This window comes from Giraffa tippelskirchi, chromosome 4, assembly GCF_054371585.1.
Source record: "Giraffa tippelskirchi isolate mGirTip1 chromosome 4, T2T-mGirTip1v1.2.pri, whole genome shotgun sequence".
NCBI classification, from domain to species: Eukaryota; Metazoa; Chordata; class Mammalia; order Artiodactyla; family Giraffidae; genus Giraffa; species Giraffa tippelskirchi.
Window position 1 is genome coordinate 139893744 of NC_137278.1, and position 18367 is coordinate 139912110.

The 18367-nt window shown below is 38.3% G+C and overlaps 1 protein-coding gene across 3 annotated transcripts in view; it reads right to left on the reverse strand.

Annotated features, from left to right (window-relative positions):
- Nucleotides 1–8766: 8766 nt before the first annotated feature.
- Nucleotides 8767–18367, reverse strand: part of PDZRN4 (PDZ domain containing ring finger 4) — a 401102-nt gene continuing 391501 nt past the window's right edge. For all 3 annotated transcript variants that reach the window (XM_081587468.1, XM_081587469.1, XM_081587470.1), the window contains 2 exons: nt 17071–17187; nt 8767–13164 (listed from right to left, as the gene is read on the reverse strand). In XM_081587468.1, the coding sequence (XP_081443594.1) occupies nt 11638–13164; nt 17071–17187 (1644 nt within the window). In that variant the 3' untranslated portion in view covers nt 8767–11637. The remainder of the gene's footprint in view (nt 13165–17070; nt 17188–18367) is intronic.

Here is an 18367-nt window from a genome sequence, read left to right on the forward strand (position 1 = left end):
TGTGGTACATATCCACAATGGGATATACAGTTCAGTTCAGTCTCTCAGTCGTGTCCGTCTCTTTGCGACCCCACGAATCGCAGCACGCCAGGCCTCCCTGTCCATCACCAGCTCCCGGAGTCTACCCAAACCCATGTCCATCGAGTCGGTGATGCCATCCAACCATCTCATCCTCTGTCGTCCCCTTCTCCTCTGCCTCAATCCTTCCCAGCATCAGGGTCTTTTCCAATGAGTCAACTTTTCGCATGAGGTGGCCAAAGTATTGGAGTTTCAGCTAACATCAGTCCTTCCAATGAACACCCAGGACTCATCTCCTTTAGGATGGATTGATTGGATCTCCTTGAGTCCAAGGGACTCTCAAGAGTCTTCTCCAACATTACAGTTCAAAACCATCTATTCTTCAGCGCTCAGCTTTCTTCACCGTCCAACTCTCACATCCATACATGACTACTGGAAAAACCATAGCCTTGACTAGACGGACTTTCGTTGGCAGAGTAATGTCTCTGCTTTTCAATATGCTATCTAGATTGGTCATAACCTTTCTTCCAAGGAGTAAGCGTCTTTTAATTTCATGGCTGCGATCACCATCAGCAGTGATTTTGGAGCCCAGAAAAATAAAGTCTGACACTGTTTCCACTGTTTCCCCGTCTATTTCCCATGAAGTGATGGGATCAGATGTCATGATCTTAGTTTTCTGAATGTTGAGCTTTAAGCCAACTTTTTCACTCTCCTCTTTCACTTTCATCGAGAGGCTCTTTAGTTCCTCTTCGCTTTCTGCCATAAGGGTGGTGTCATCTGCATATCTGAGGTTATGGATATTTCTCCCAGCAATCTTGATTCCAGCTTGTGATTCTTCCAGCCCAGCGTTTCTCATGATGTACTCTGCATATAAGTTAAATAAGCAGGGTGACAATATACAGCCTTGACGTACTCCTTTTCCTATTTGGAACCAGTCTGTTGTTCCATGTCCAGTTCTAACTGTTGCTTCCTGACTTGCATACAGGTTTCTCAAGAAACAGGTCAGATGGTCTGGTATTCCCATCTCTTTCAGAATTTTCCACAGTTTATTGTGATCCAAACAGTCAAAGGCTTTTTGCCATAAGGGTGGTGTATGTAAAAAGGATAGCCAACTGAAATTTGCTGTATAGCTCAGGAAACTCAAACAGGGGCCCTGTATCAGCCTGGAGGAGTGGGATGGGGAGGGAGGTTCAAAAGGGAGAGGATATATGTATACCTATGACTGATTCATGTTGAGGTTTGACAGAAAACAACAAAATTATGTAAATCAATTACAGAATTAAAATATAAATAAATTAAATTAAAATTTTGATTAAAAATTTCAATTTAATTAAAAAATAAATAAATTAAAAAATAAATTGTCAAAAAAAGAATAGTGGAGTGGGTAGTCTATCCATTCTCCAGGGGATCATCCCAACCTAGGAACTGAACTGGGCTCTCCTGCTTTACAGGCGGATTCTTTACCATCTGAGCTACCAGGGAAGCCTCTTCACTTGTAGATGATGAATTTACTTAAGATAGCTACATAAGAAATTGTGGTATGGCTGCAACAAAAGGAAATTTGGAATTAAATGTTCCATTATTTATTACCAATTTTTAGAATGTTAGAAATAAAATGGGTGTGTGAAAGCACTTATTTCAATGGGGAAACAGGGAAACAGTGGCTGACTTTATTTTGGGGGGCTCCAAAATCACTGCAGATGGTGACTGCTGCCATGAAATTAAAAGACACTTACTCCTTGGAAAGAAAGTTATGACCAACCTAGACAGCATATTAAAAAGCAGAGACATCACTTTGTCAACAAAGGTCCATCTAGTCAAGGCTATGGTTTTTCCAGTAGTCATGTATGGATGTGAGAGTTGGTCTATAAAGAAAGCTGAGCACAGAAGAATTGATGTTTTTGAACTGTGCTGTTGAAGAAGACTCTTGAGAGTCCCTTGGACTGCAAGGAGATTGAACCAGTCCATCCTAAAGGAAATCAATCCTGAGTGTTCATTGGAAGGACTGATGTTGAAGCTGAAACTCCAATATTTTGGCCACCTGATGTGAAGAGCTGACTCATTTGAAAAGACCCTTATGTTGGAAAAGATTTAAGGCAGGAGGAGAAGGGGATGAGAGAGGATGAGGTGGCATCATTGACTCAATGGACATGAGTTTGGGTAAACTCCGGGAGTTGGTGATGGACAGGGAGGCCTGGCATGCTGCGGTTCATGGAGTCGCAAAGAGTCGGACACGATTGAGTGACTGAACTGAACTGAACTGAGATGAGAAAATGGAGATTAAAATAAGGTACATAGCTTGCTCATCATAACTGATGAGAATTATCCTTAGGGTTAACCGTTACTTGAGTCTCAAGGCTGTGAGCCCAGGGAAGGCTTCTCAAAGGAGGCATTAACCTGTAACTTTCCATTCCCCTTAACCTTCCTGTGTTTCTCACTCTACACTGACTGCTTTATAAAATTAGATTAATTTTCACATGCTCACGTTTCATCTTCCTAAGTCAAGACGTTTACTAATGATCCCATTTAACACAGCGAATGTTGTAGGCTCCAAATATGTTTCCTTCTCTTGACTGTTTGTACCATTTCTGTTGTTTTGTGTTCTCCATCTGATTGATTTTCTGATTAACATTCTGTTTCAATAATGAAGTAGGGCTAAATTAAGTGGACAAAAGTAGAAATATATATTATACTCACTGATCCCACCATAATGAGAACATCAGGGTAGGGCTAGTTTCTGGAAATATTTGATTACACTTTGCTTCACAGTGTATTTCACAGATTTTCCAAGATGTGTTGAGAAGTTGCATCTCATCTAATCTATTCTTATCACCATCAAAGAGGTAAAGTTGAATAAGTGTATGGCTTATTAAATTGCTTATTCAAACATATATCAAGATTGAATATCTAGCACTGACAATACTTTGTATTAAAATACCAGGCTTTAAGTATCTGTGGCTGTTCTATAAATGGATATTCAAGAGGTTCTTTACAAGTGTCACTTTTTTGATCATGAACATGGCAGGCAGCACATTGGAAAAAGGTGATAATAAATCTGAGGCAGGATGTAGTTATATACTGGCTCTAGAGAAACAATTATAGGCTCATTGATTAAAATCAAAATTTACTACTGTAATCCTCACCATAGGCAGTGTGTGTGTGTGTGTGTGTGTGTGTGTGTGTGTGTGTGTGTGAGTTGCTCAGTCGTATTCAGCTCTTGGTGATCCCATGGACAGTAGCTCACCAGACTCCTTTGTCCATGGAAGTCTCCAGGCAAGAATACTGGAGTGGACTGCCATTTCCTTCTCCAGGAGATCTTTGCAATCCAGGGATTGAAGCCAGGTCCCCTGCACCGCAGGCAGATTCTTTACAGTCTGAGCCACCACAGAATCCCTAGGCAACATATAATTCAAAAAATAGAACAAAATGAAGAAAGTCAATGAGACCGTGTAGCTTAGATTGGGACTTGAACCCAGTCTTTTAATTGAGATCACACATCTGGTCCCAGAACATAGTGAAGCTTGGGTTCTTTATGTCTTAATGCAGAAAAAATTCAGTGTGAGACAAAGTGATATGTAAGAAGTAGATTTATTTAGAAAGATACACATTCTGTAGACAGAATGTGGTTGGCTCAAAAGGTGACAATGGCCTTGGAGAAACACACTACACAGAGTGTGGACCATCTAAGAAGGTGAGAGGTCCTGAAATATGGGGTGGTTAGTTTTTATGGACTGGATAATTTCATAGGCTAACAAGTTGGAGGATTATTCCAACCATTTCAGGAAAGGGGCAGAGATTTCCAAGAATTGGTCCACTGCCCATTTTTGACCTTTGATGCTCAGTCTCAGAACTGTCTTGGCATGGTGTGTGTTTCATTTATCATATGCTAATATATTACAATGAGCATATAACGAGGCTCAAGGTCTACTGGAAGTCAAATCTTCCATCATCTTGAAGTTAGTTGGTTCTAGTCAGTTAATGATGTATCCTCAAGGGCTGTGTCATTCTTTTAGAGGTTGTGTCCTGCCTCCTCCCTCCTGTTCCATCAGCATGTTTAAAGACAGAGAAAATGGTGGCAGAGTCTGCACTTCTGTTTAAAACAGAAGAAGGAGCTTAGTGAACAAGCTGCTGTTAACTCTCATGCCCATTAAACAACTTGGATGCTGTAAGTAGTAGAAGGAAGAGAAATTTGGGGGCAGATCATCATGAGTCTGAATACAGAATGTATGGCCTAGTAGTTTTGGAAATTATGGAAGATGACTAAAATTATAAAAAGAAGAACTGGAGCTCAGATCATCACCTCCTTATTGAAAAATTCATGCTCAAATTGAAGAAAGTAGGGAAAACCAGTAGGCCATTCAAGTATGACCTAAATCAAATACCTTATGATTATACAGTGGGAATGATGAAAAGATTCAAGAGATTATAGCTGGTAGACAGACTGCCTGAATAACTATCGATGGAGGTTCATAACACTGTACAGGAGGTGGTGACCAAAATCGTACCCAAGAAAAAGAAATGTAAGAAGACAAAGTGGTTTTCTAAGGAGGCCTTACAAAGAGCTGAGAAAAGAAGATAAGTGAAAGGCAAAGGAGAAAGGAAAAGTTATACTCAACTGAATACAGAGTTTCAGAGACTAGCAAGGAGAGATAAGAAAGCCTTCCTCAGTGATCAATGCAAAGAAATAGAGGAAAACGAGAATGGGAAAGACTAGAGATCTCTTCAGGAAAATTAGAATGCCAAGGGAATATTTCATGCAACGATGGGCACAATGAAGAACAGAAATGGTAAGGACCTAACAGAAGCAGAAGATATTAAAAGAGGTGGCAAGAATACATAGGAACTGTACAAAATGATCTTAATGACCTAGGTTACCTTGATGGTGCGGTCACTCACCTAGAGCCAGATATCTTGCAGTGTGAAGTCAAGTGGCCCTTAGGAAGCATCACCATGAACAAAGCTGGTGGCTGTGATGGAATTCCAGTTGAGATATTTCAAATCCTAAAAAATGATGCTGCTAAAGTGCTGCACTCAATATGCCAGAAAATTTGGAAAACTCAGCAGTGGCCACAGGACTGGAAAAAGTCAGTTTTCATTCTAATCCCAAAGAAAGATGTTCAAATTACAAAACAATTGCACTTGTTTCATATGCTAAGAAGATTATGCTCAAAATCTTTCAAGCTAGGCTTCAGCAGTACATAAATGGAGAAATTCCAGATGTACAAGCTGGGTTTAGAAAAGGCAGAGGAACCAGAGATCAAATTGCCAACATCAGCTGGATCATAGAAAAAGAAAATAAATTAAAAAAAAATCTGCTTCATTGACTATGCTATAGCCTTTGACTGTGTGGATCATAATAAATTGAGGAAAATTCTTAAAGAGATGGGAATATCTGACCTCCTAACCTGTCTCCTAAGAAATCTGTATGCAGGACAAGAAGTAACAGTTAGAACAAGATGTGGAACTGATTGGTTTAAAATTGGAAAAGGAGTACATCAAGATTGTATATTGTCGCCCTGTATATTTAACTTATTTGCAGGATACATCAAGCAAAATGCCAGGCTGGATGACTGACAAGCTGGTATCAAGATTCCCAAGAGAAATATCAACAATGTCAGATATGCAGATAATGCCACTTTAATGGCAGAAAGTAAAGAGGAATTAACAGCCTCTTGATGAAAGTGAAAGAGGAGAGTGTAAAAGCTGGTTTAAACCACAACATTCAAACAACAAAGATATGGCAGCCGGTCCCATCACTTTGTGGCAAAAAAATGGGGAAAAAGTGGAAAGAGTGGTGCATCTTATTTTCTTGGGCCCCGAAGTCACTGAGGGTAGTGACTGCAGCCACGAAATTAAAAGATGCTTGCTCCTTGGAATAAAAGCTATGACAAACCTAGACAGCGTATTAAAAAGCAAAGATATCACTTTTTCCAGTGGCCATGTACGGATGTGAGAGTTGAAACATAAAGAAGGCTGAGCACTGAAGAATTGATGCTTTTGAATTGTTGTACTGGAGAAGACTCTTGAAAGTCCCTTGGACTGCAAGGAGATCAAACCAGTCAAACCTAAAGGAAGTCAGTCCTGAATATTCATTGGAAGGACTGATGCTGAAGCTGAAGATTCAATACTTTGGCCACCTGATGTGAAGAGCCAACTCTTTGAAAAAGACCCTGATGTGGGGAAAGATTAAGGGCAAGAGGAGAAAGGGGCAACAGAGGATGAGATGGTTGGATGGCATCACCTACTCAGTGGACATGAGTTTGAGCAAACTCAGGGAAATGATGAAAGACAGAAGAGCCTGATCTGTTGCAATTCATGGGGTCACAAAGAGGGGGACATGACTAAAATACTGAACAACAACAACTCACCAGAAAATAAAAACAAGCTCTAATATCTATTGAGTGCCCACTCTGTGCCCACACTCATCTAGCTTCTTTATATGTATTAGCTCAATTGATTCCCAATTTATGAAAAAGGCTATAATTATCTCCCTCTAATGAGCAGCAGCAAGAGCAACCAACTTTCTTAAGAATACAAACCTAGTAAATGGCAGAGCTGGGAGGTAGGATACTGAGTAATAAGTGGGACCCTAATTTATAATTGGCCAGTGAACTCAGGAGCAGTACTTGTTGCAACACAACACAGTTGACTAGGGCATGTAAAACATGCAAGGCACTCAAAATCCTGAGCAGCTGTTTTTTGGTAAAACAGAAGAAACTCCAGAAGGATATATGTGGCAATGATTACTAACTGCACAACAAACTTGAATCATGAGAGACACATTATGGAAAACCTATTAGGCACTATTGGGTGGAAAGCCAAGGGAGTGATAAGATAGTACCTTCTGTGAGTGTTCAGAAATGAGAGGCTGTTAGCAAGAGTTAGAGAAAATCCCCTGGAGAGATGGGAAAATGTTGACAAAGAGAAAGGAGAGGGTTTATTTAACATGCAGAACACTACATGCAGAGTGGCCTTGAGAATGAGAGTGGTATGTTAAACTGTGGGGAGTCCTGTCTGACTAAAGCAGAAGCAGAATGGGACATTAGAAGTAACACAAAACATCCCCAAATAATCAGCTTTATGGGACTATTAACTCAGTTCTACAAGGAGACTCCTTATAAACCTGTTCCAGTATAAACCAGTCCTGTTGAAAAAGGTAGCATACTTAAGTAGAAATGAAAAAAAAAAAAGAGAATTAAAAAAAACCCTCAAAATATTCTCTTATTAATAAGGACTGTTAAGGTCAATTATTTTGTCAGTGGTTTCCTGTTGTCACTATTCATTTAAATTCTGAAGCCATTTCATTCATGTTTACAGCAGCAAATGGTTTGCTTTACCTAGACTTTAAATCTTTTTAATATAGTTCCAAATATTTACATTTTGAAAAATAATGATGAGAAACTGGAAAGAGAACATAGACTTCAGGTAAGTGGAAAATAACTTTCTGGGAATTTTTTTTTTTTTTACTTTATTTTCTAAGAAGTGAATTTGTCAGTGAACCTATTGCAGTATTCAATTCATTGAAAATTAATAGAAATTATTTAATAATTATTATTGTGTTATTATGAACTATATTATACCAATCCATGATTATTCATACAAATAAAAATAATGGAAATCAACTAAATAGTAGAGTACAAATCAATAGAAAATAAAATTTCATTAAATTTTAATTAAAATTGGAAGAATATTAGTATGAAGTTGCATCTTCCCAAGAGGTGCAGTTGGTAAAGAATCTGCTTGCCAATGCAGGAGACACAAGAGATGTGAGTTTGATCCCTGGGTCAGGAAGATCCCCTGGAGTAGGAAATGGCAACCCACTATAGTATTCTTGCCTGGAAAATTCCATGGACAGAGGAGCCTGGCAGGTTACAGTCCATGGGGTTGCAAAAGTTGGACACAACTTAGTGACTAAATTACCACCACTCCATAAGACACAGATTTCTTGAGGTCTGAGTTAGAAATTCTTTCTGGAGAGAAGTGTGAGGTCAGATAGAAAAAAAGTTGAGGTTAAATTATAAAGTCCTTGATGAATATCTCAGGCATTTAAATTTTATCCTATGATCAGGAAAAGATTTCTGAAGGTATTCAAGCAAAGTGAGGAAAGTAGTATTTAGGAGGCCCAGTGTTGCTGCCCCAAGTTAGGAAGACTGGGAAAGGTGTCCAGGGAGAACAAATCCAGATCTGTCGAGGTAATTAGGCAGGAGACGGAGACAGTATATACCAAAAGATGACTGGGTAAGGGTATTGAAGACAACCTGACAGAATATGAAAAGAAAATTCACACTGCTTTGTCACTCGCCAGATAAAAGAGAAATTCGAGAAGACTCCGGTGATAAGTGAGACAGAGCAGCAAATAGTGGCACCATCACAAAATAATTTGAAGTAGAGAGTAACAACTCATTGGAGGCATAAAAATATGTTTAGATGGAAGATTTAGACACAGCAGCAAGACATGGATTAAATCAGTATGTAATTATGGAAAGGTTATGTTAGAGGAAGCCCTGTTGTGTGCTCCTAAAGTCTGCACAAAATAACATGGCAATAATAGCCTTCATGACACACAGTGAAGAAACGCCCATACAGTATACATTATTTCCCCCTCCTTAGGTCATTCAACATATGGATCCTAACACTAATTTCTGTCAATAAAAACTACGGAATTTCAAAGGCAAGCCCAAGTAAAGTATTTTTTTCTCTTCACATTCACATATGTCTTTTGAACTAAAATAAAATATTCCACATATAGTCAATTATTTTTCTTTGTTGAGCAGCAGGTTTATTAATCATTTATTAAAAAAAAAACATGCTTAGCACAAAGATATGTTATGTAGAAAGATAAAACATAACACTTCTCAGATTTTCACTGATTTTTGAAAAAGACATTTTGCAATTTGTAGAATTGTATAAACACATACATGAAAAACACTAACATCACAGTTTTAAAAAATTGGCAAGCACACTTGGCCTTAATAAAAATAAAATTAAGTTGGTAACTTTGGAAACACTATATTCTGTAAGATGTGTACATATTTCTTCTGGAAAATATCTACATGTTGGTTCCAAACTCATTTGTCTATAGGAGTAATTTGAATTCAATGAATATTTAAACCCAGTTGTATCAAGAGGATAAACAATAACCATAGGCATTAGATCAGGAAGAAATTGAGTTTTTAAGATAGAGAGGCATTCTTATTTAAAACCATCTGATGAAAATTTAGGTCTAGGTGCACTCAGAGTAGTTTTACTGATTGGATTAAAGTTAGCAGTGATGAAATTTTCAGTTGACTTAAGTTGCTATTACTATCACTATCTTAATATTTTTGAGACCAGCTTTTTATTATATGTAAATAAGATTTATTTCTTTCCATCTGTGTAATAGCCCTTTAAAAGGTAAGAACTTAGACGGGTAGACGAGTAAGGAAAATAATAACAAAAGGACCAATATGTGAGATAAGTGAATAAAACCATTTAACTCAACTAGCATTCACTATTGTTTAAATGACATCCTATGAGAGATTTACAAAGAAGGTGACTCAAGAGCCAGACTCCATGAACTTTAGATCTGTGCAGGGAGACAGTAAGTTCTGTGTATGTGATCCAAATAATGGAAGGATAAAATCTTCAAGGTAAAATAAACTGCAGGTGCATCATAGTGTATGTCAACATGCAGAGAAAACCCAGTGTCATCAAAACAGGCTTTGAAGAGAAAATGTACATGTGATTACCCTCCAAGAGAGGTGTAGGATTTGGCACAGAAACTCCAGATGGGTAAATAACATTAGATAACTTCAGTGAAAATGGGTAGGCTGCTCGGAAGCCAGAACAATCAGAGAAAACCTAAAGAGGAGGCACAGGAGGCAAGGGGGGCAAGTTAGTGGAGAACCTTGAAAATAAGGCTGGGACATCAGAGTTTGATTTAAGAGCTAGTAAGGAGCCACTGTAGGTTTTTAAACAGGAAAGTAGCTTCAAAGATGTTTGGATGTTGTGTCTCTGTTGTGTTAAAACAATCTCTCGGGTTGAATGAAAATTTGATCAAATTCACACACACATTGATCTGGTCTTTCACTTTGAAGGCATCATGATTGATATATGATATAGTTGATTTTATATGATGAAAAGCTAGACTCAAATATCCTATCTGATAATCTAACAATCTCACTTTTTAATAAGGCATCTATAATTGAGTAGGCTGAAAATTATTGAAAAGACAGTTTCCAAGAATTTCTTTCCAAAGGATGAACTAAACAAATGCTCACGGTGCTGTGATCTGAAGTGCCTTCCCCTGACAAATCCATATGTTGAAGCTCTAAGTCCTAATGTGATGGTAGCTGGAAATGGGGCCTTTGGGTGGTAACTAAGTTTAAATGAGGTCATGATGGTGAGACCCTCATGACGGGATTAGTGTCCTTAAAAGAAGTTACACCAAACAGCTTCCTCTGTCTCTCTACCTTGTGAGGACAAAGCAAGGAGGTCATTTACAAAACAGGAAGAGAGCCCTTATCAGGAGCTGAATTGGTTGGTGCCTTGATGTTGGATTTCCAGCCTCAAGAACTGTGAGAAATTCCTGTTGTTTAAGCCACACAGCCTAGAGTATGTCATTATGGCAGTTTGAGCTAACACAGTGTCCTTACAAACAGTCTCAGCTACTTACTGATCCTCTGTCTCCATATCATCCCTTAAATTGTTCTTGGATTTTCTTTATGTGGGTAGCAGTCAAGGAGAGCATAAACTCATGATTATTGAATGCTTAGACAGCAAATCTTAGATGATCTACATAACTTAATCTTGGTAAGAATATGTGACACAATGATCTACGGGAAGTATTTCAGGACAATTTATTGAAAAATGGGACAGAAAATGTACACATTTTATAATTCACAATTAGGGGTCTTCTAAAGAGTATTCATATGTAACTAATTTATATCTGGTAACCACAGGGAACAATGGAAATAAAACACTCCTTGATAGCTTTTCTCAGGGATAATCAATAATTTATTTCTCTTTTATTGGCACAATTACCACAACTATCTAACTACATAAACAGTGTCACTACATACCACAGGAAGATTGTCCACCTACACTTTACTGAGACAAAGATAATGGCCATTTATGTGTAAAATGTACAACAGGATGTTAAAAAGAGGTGATTTTTATGTATAAAACAAGATGTGGCACATGATTTATCATCAGGTTTGATTTCATATGTATTAGGTCAAGAAGCAAGCATAGAAATGTTTTGGCATTGAGTTGTTATTAAAGTTGAACATAAGTAAACTAGAGAAATAAATCCAGATCTACAACAGGTACATTAAAATAGGGAATTAATTGGCTCCTCAGTATTTTTGTGCAAGTTTTTTTGTTTTCTCTCCTTTTGCTTGTTTTTAAATATAAATGAGTAATATGACTATATCACAAGTCAAAGAAAAAAATCTCAGCCAAAAAGAAGCACCGATATATGAAAAACAAAAGAAAAATTAGCAGGTATTTTTGCTTACAAAAAATTTAAACTGTAAAGAGTCACAAAATATATATAAAAATGCCACATTGAACGAGGCAAACATCCTCTACCCAAACTGGTAGCACCCTCTGAAAATCAGCTGCATTCCATCCATTGGGTCATACCGTGGTGACAGACAAAAAGGCATTAGGAACTTGTGTACCATCAGGGGACTTGGCCCCGTGGGTCATCAGTTCTTGGATTGTCATCCAGTTGTCCAAAATTTTCTTGTTTCTTTTCTTCATCATCTTTTTGTGACTCAGTTCAATGATGTTGACCTCTTTCTTGCCCTCACTGCCGCTCTGGGGACTCTCCTTGAGACACTCCAGCCGGCTGCGCATCATGAACTCTCGGCGGCGCCGCTGCTCCTTGGCCCGCACCAAGTGTTGCTTCCTCTCCTCTTTGCTCCAGTAGCGCCCCATCTTCATCTCGCTCATGGTGTCATCGTCCGTGGTCATGCCGCTCCGCTCCTCCTTGATCTTTAAGGCACGCTCCTTCAGAATGCGGTCCCGCACGGGTCTCTTGGTGATGTACCGCGTTCCGTCACTCCTGATTTTCACCTTCCATTCCATCTTGGGTTCTAAGCACTTCTGCGACTCCTTGCACACGCTCACCAAGCTGAGCTGACTCTGAGCATACTCGACTGCGGACTTCTGTTGAATTAACTGCATGTAGCTTTGATAATGCCTGGCGTGTGCTGGGATGTTTGCATATCTATAGGAGGAGCTATGGTAAGGAGAGAGATAAGGGATGTGTTCACTGCTGGGCTTCTCTGGATCAGAAAGCTTGCTGCTTTCTGAAGTCTTCTCTTTGCCTTCAATGACACAGCCTTGTTCAGAGGTTTTGGCTTTGGTGCAAGTTGACTCTTTAGTGCTCTGTCCAGAAGAGGACTGGTTGGCTGCCATTGTGCTTCTCAGGTTTTTCTTATTGGTGAGGCTGATCACTCTTGGAAGGGAACTGTCAGGGGAACGGTCCACAGTGAGTGGAGTGCTTCTGCAACTTTCAGCTGTGTTGTAAGCACTGGAACTGTCTTTGTCTGACTTTTCTGGGTGTTCAAGGATGTCATCTAGTTTTCCCCTCTGGGTATCTATGCTGGTGTTATAACTTCGGAATCCTCCATCATGCAATGCCCAGATATCTCCATACTGGTCTGTCACTTTCTGGAGCCTGTGAGCCTGCATGATAGTTTGGCACTCAAGTTCAATGTTTCTCAGTTCTTCATTAAGCAACTGTAGTTCGTGCTCCACTCCCTCTCTTCCTCCCTGATTGCATTCTATTGTGCTGCTTGAGTAATACAGGTCATACTCCCCATGCTTCCTTATCTTGCATTTGAGCTCCAAGAGCTGCCGAAATCTCTCACACTCCTCATCTTGGTTGCCAATACAGTCTGAGTCAATGTATTCACCAGACACAAAACTCTCATTGCACTGAAGTTCAACGCTTCCCAGAGTGTCTTGACTCTGCCCCAGCTCTCTTTTGCTTTTCAGAGATGCGCCATTGGGATCCTCGGTTGCATTCTCCTGCTCTGAGCTCTCGTCATTCCTCAGGCTTTCATCTGTGCGCCCCACTCCACTGTCCTTCTCATGGTTGTTGGACGAGGATGTTGCCGTATCTGTTGTGCCTTCTTCTTCTTCTTGTTTTTTTGGCTAAGAAAATAAAGTTAAGAGAAGAAAGAAAGTTAATTATTTTGAAAATCATTCGTTGAAAACTTGTTTGAAAAAAACAATGCTTCTTGGCAAAAGTTCAGCTCCTAGAAAGCTACCCTAATTTTAGTATCCATAACAGTTTTACAAATAAAGGCAATTGGCTGATGGCAGTCTTTTTTTTTTTTCTCTAAAATGAAGAAAACAAAAGCTGCTTGAATATGGCTATGCTACTCACTTGAAGATAAATAAAATGGGATACATGAAAATAATTTAATTAAAATTAAATGAGAGATTTAAAATAAGTGATTCTTGTCTTAGGCTCTCTTTTAGTTGAGAAACTGGAGTGAAGTTGTATAAATGAGGTGACTTTATGAGTTTCTGAGGTGATAACATACAAAAGGTTGAGTAAGACAGAATCCCAAAACAGTCTTCAGCAATGCAGGTCTGGAGTTCAGAAGCCACATCATTTGTTACTATTTCTTTTTTCATGAACTTTTCTCAAGTTCAAAAGAAACTTCATTGGATCTAGTAATACACTGATGATAATAAATGAAATATCACAAAATTTCAGGAATAAGTACAGGAGCCCAAGACCTTCTGTCCATAGATAAGGAAACTTAGTCCCAGATGGATGTAACTTCTTAGGCAGGAAGTCTAGGAGGCCAGTGCCATCCTCCATGGACAGGATTTCTTTACATCCAAGGTGCTGTATTCTTGCATACATGTACTTTGACTTCAAGGCATCTCCATATCATGCTGCTCAAAAGCAACAGTAATGTCTTAGGACTCATTAGGTTATTTTAAAAAATTTTTTTACTCCTAGCCAGTAATTTCCTTCAGAAGTGAGTTTTATACTACTGAGAGTAAAATGATGGTTCCCCTCAAATCTGAGCAGCACTGATTGCCAGACAAGGGCATAATGTCAGTGGACAGATATGTATGTAAGTATATATGTGAACTTCACTCCCTGGTAATTTTTGGCTTTTCATGCAGAATAATTAACTGTCACTGCCCCAGGGAGATGCACATCTAGTTGTTTCTCCATGAATAGCGTAAAGTTACTCTTTATTCTATCACTTCTCTTATAAAAGTCTACAAATACAATTTCTAGATTGTTTTCTCCTTATGTCTAAGTTTACTCACTTTTATACATATATACATTTTTCCCTTTAGCAGGAAATTATATAATTAGATATAATAAAGCCTGTTAGTGTCAAAGAAAGAAAGGATAGGTGGTAAAAAGTAAAACAGGTTTGCCAAATAATTGTTGCTTTCTTCTAATCAAGTAATGACAGAAAAAACATAATGAACTGGAGGGAGAACATGACCAGGTATCATGTTAATTCTAGGATTCTCAATCTTCCCATAAAATATTTTTCCTCATTTGTTGAGAACATACTATGATTGATTTAAAATGTCTTATTGATAAAAAAGAATGTTATACAAGGCACTAGTGGTAAAGAACCCCCTTGCCAATGCAGGTAGATGTAAGAGATGTGGGTTCAATCCATGGGTCAGGAAGTTCCCCTGGAGAAGGGCATGGCCACCCACTTCAGTATTCTTGTCTGGAGAATCCCATGGACAGAGGAGTCTGGCAGGCTTCAGTCCATAGGGTTGCACAGAGTGAGATACAACTGAAGTGACTTAGTGAGCGAACATACATAAGTAATTGTAACTAATAATGGAAAACTTGATACATCTCTATATTCCTTGCTATAAGGTGACAGTGACATCAAATATGGTAACATTTGCACACTGTGCCATAAAACTCCCAGGCAAAAATATTGGAATGTGTTGCTATTTCCTTCTCCAGTGAATCTTCCCGACCCAGGGATCGAACCCAGGTCTCCCACATTGCAGGCAGACTCTTTACCATCTGAGCCACCAGGGAATCCCTATAAAATCCCCAGAGGGTATTACTGATATTGCACAGTTTAGTTTGTATACGACAATACTTATATTTATATTTTCTCCTGTCTAAGAGTAAGCTGAAAAATATAAGAAGGTGATATTTTTCTTATGGAGTATAAATGATAGACAAATTTATTGACAAAATGTGTGTCAACAGCAGTCACAGGACCAAGGAGAGCATGTAAAGTGAAACTTTCAGATGGATGTATATTTTAGTTTTTATATATGGATATGCAATTTTTAATTGCATTTCCCATTATTTTGTTATTGGTTTATGAGCACATGTGAAAATAAAAAGAGTTTTCTATTCTCAAAACTAAAATTCCTGGTTTCTGACATAACGCTACTCTATAATTTATCATTTCCCCATGGAATTATTATAGTGACAGGCAATGCTTCTACCAAGACATTTCTAATGTAGTATTATTGTTTATAAGGGCAAAGGACTTTTAAAGGTTTCTGTATTTCTCATCATTTTTCAGTCTCATGGTGAAGAAAAATTTCTACAAAGTGAAAACCTAACCTCAGGGACATCTTGTGTTACCTCAAAAGACCTAGCATTTGTATTATGTCTGATGAGTAGGCAGCATCTGACACCGTATCACTTCACCTGGACAGGATTTTTCCCTTTTTTCTTTATTCCAACATCCTCCTGTCAATTCTGTATCAGGTCACATTTTGTATCTAAGAGAGAAAAAGCCTGCAGCAAGGACTTTCTTGCTCGTAACCAGCAGCTGCCAGCAAAAAATATCTTTATTTGTGGCCAGTGTTGAAGTCATACATAAAAATTTCAATCTGTCCTCCTTATATTGAAAAGCAATCACTACAGTAGCAGCATTGCTTCTGAGCATGAACTACTGTTTGTGAAGTGGCCACTGAACACCCATGGTGAGCACACATGGTTCTGTCAATTATAGTTTGCAACCTAATTATTAGTATATGCACTAATATTAGTGATTGTGCACACTCGCATACACACACACACACACACACACACACATATACCCCTCTGTTATGGGATGCCAGCATGTCACTGTATCTCATCATTCAGTTTGGTAAAGTGATAGGATGTTTGTGTTTTATGTTCCTAAGCCTAACTGTCAGGACTTTTTAAAATAAATATCTTTTAGGGTGAGTTACCAATTAATGTTGAGAATAGGATGATAATTAAACAATCAGCAGGTTGACAGCAGAAGTGTTAATACAATTATATCAGGTAAATGAATGATATGAATCTGACATAAAAAAATCTAGGCTATATTGATCTTAATTTTATCTAGTAAAAAACAATGACAACAAAAATGAAAAGATACCTAGGGCTCAGTTTGCCACAAACCACATTTGGATCATTCACCAGTTATGAGTTACTTAAAGGAAGGAATTTTGCTCATTTTGTTTGTATTCTCAGGATTAAATGTGGTACTTGAAGTATATCAGGGGCTCAGAATTTTTTGTTGAATGAATATGTGACCTTAAGGCAAAATGATGTCAATAATCTCAAGTCTAACTACTCGTAATTCAGGTGTAATCATGATACCAAATATCCAAATAAGATCAATGGCTTAATCATGTCATCATCTTCCTCAAGTAGATATTCAAATACATACATTGATATTTTAAAATAAAAAAATTACTTTTTGAGGAGGAGGGGTTACCTCATGAGATATAGTTTGTCTCCAGCTGGTGTACTGAGAGGCAAAATATATTTTTACTATTAAATTTCTGAATTACATTGAACAGAAGCTGAGTCAGCACCTGCATACTACTGTGCCCTCCATAATGGTCCCAAAGCTTCCCAAACTAAAAATACTCTTAATAGAAAAAATTGTATTTATTTCCTCTGCTTCATTTGAGATGATCTTTTGCCTTCAGAAATTACCATCACAGAGATGTTCACTAAAACTCTTTGATTTTTTTAAAAAATTTCATTTAAGATTATGCATTTAAGGAAGAATAGCATCATTTCCAATGATGGAGTTCAGATCGTGGTCCTACCTGCTCCACCTCATTGGCAGTGCGCTGCATTGCTTCATTATGCTGTTCTTCCAACATCGCCAAGTTTAACTCCTCTAAGAATTCATTCCTTTCATCTTCCAGCCAGCCTTCATCCACCTACATAAGAATACATTAGTACATTATATTCTGTTAGTGAGGACTCATGCTAAAATAGGGTAAACTTAAATGGTGACGCCTGACTAGTTCCTTTTATCATAATGATTCTCTTCAAAATACCAGCCTGCTATAGTTCACCTCTCAGCAGGAAGAAAAGGTGATAAAAAAAATTGGGCTCTTACGCTTTTTATCTTTTCCTAAAACAGAACTACAGATTTTCTCTCATAACTGAGTAGATCTCACAGCACAGAACATTACCGTCTTTCAAAATGTATGAAAAGCATGCTGCATAATCCACAGCTGTCACGCTCATTACCTCCAACAGTCCCTGTGCTAAAGAACTGCAGTGGTACTAATAGGGCTATGAGACAATAGGGCCTTTTTCCTTAACAACAACCTCAAAGCAACTCCCAACAAAGTGCCCCTCTCAGTACACACACACACACACACACACACTGATGCTACCCTCACTCTGTTTTTGATTTTGAGGTGGATGACTTTCAAGTTAGCAAGATGGCTCCTTGCCACAAATACACACATTTATTTTATCTGAAAAAAAGGAAAATTCCAAGTTATTCTCAAAAACAAAGTGACGCTATGGTATAACTATTGTGATTCATTTCTCAGACCCAGTTCCAAGGAAAAAGACCTTAAATGTTGCATATAAGGGTGAGGGAGCAGTGTGAAGCCTGCAGGGTTTTGTCTGTGGGTGCTGAAGGCAGATATTCTTCTCGGAGTCTTATACAAACTAAACCAAACGAATCTTTTGGCTTCTTAATACAAAGTAAAGTGGAAAACTCGTGGTTATCTTGTTAATATGATAAGTGTTGACAGTCAATACAGATAATTTGCCTCAAAGTGGGTTTTTGGAGCTGGATTACATAAATTAGCTGTCTATACTGATTGAATTAACTGGATAATTGTCAAAGTTCTTCTTTACTCTGTGTTACAATGGAACAGCAGTTTTCTAGTGAGTCAAAATTAATAAGAGTGGGAGATGTTTTCACCGTCAGACTAATGCTTAAGCACCAAACAAACACATAAAACAAGCTTGTCTTTAAGAGAGCTGAACTTCTAAAACTTAAACCTGTATGCGTGCTCAGTTGTGTCCAACTCTTTGTGACCCCCATGGACTGTAGCCTGCCAGGTTTCTCTATCCATCGAATTTTCTAGGCAAGGA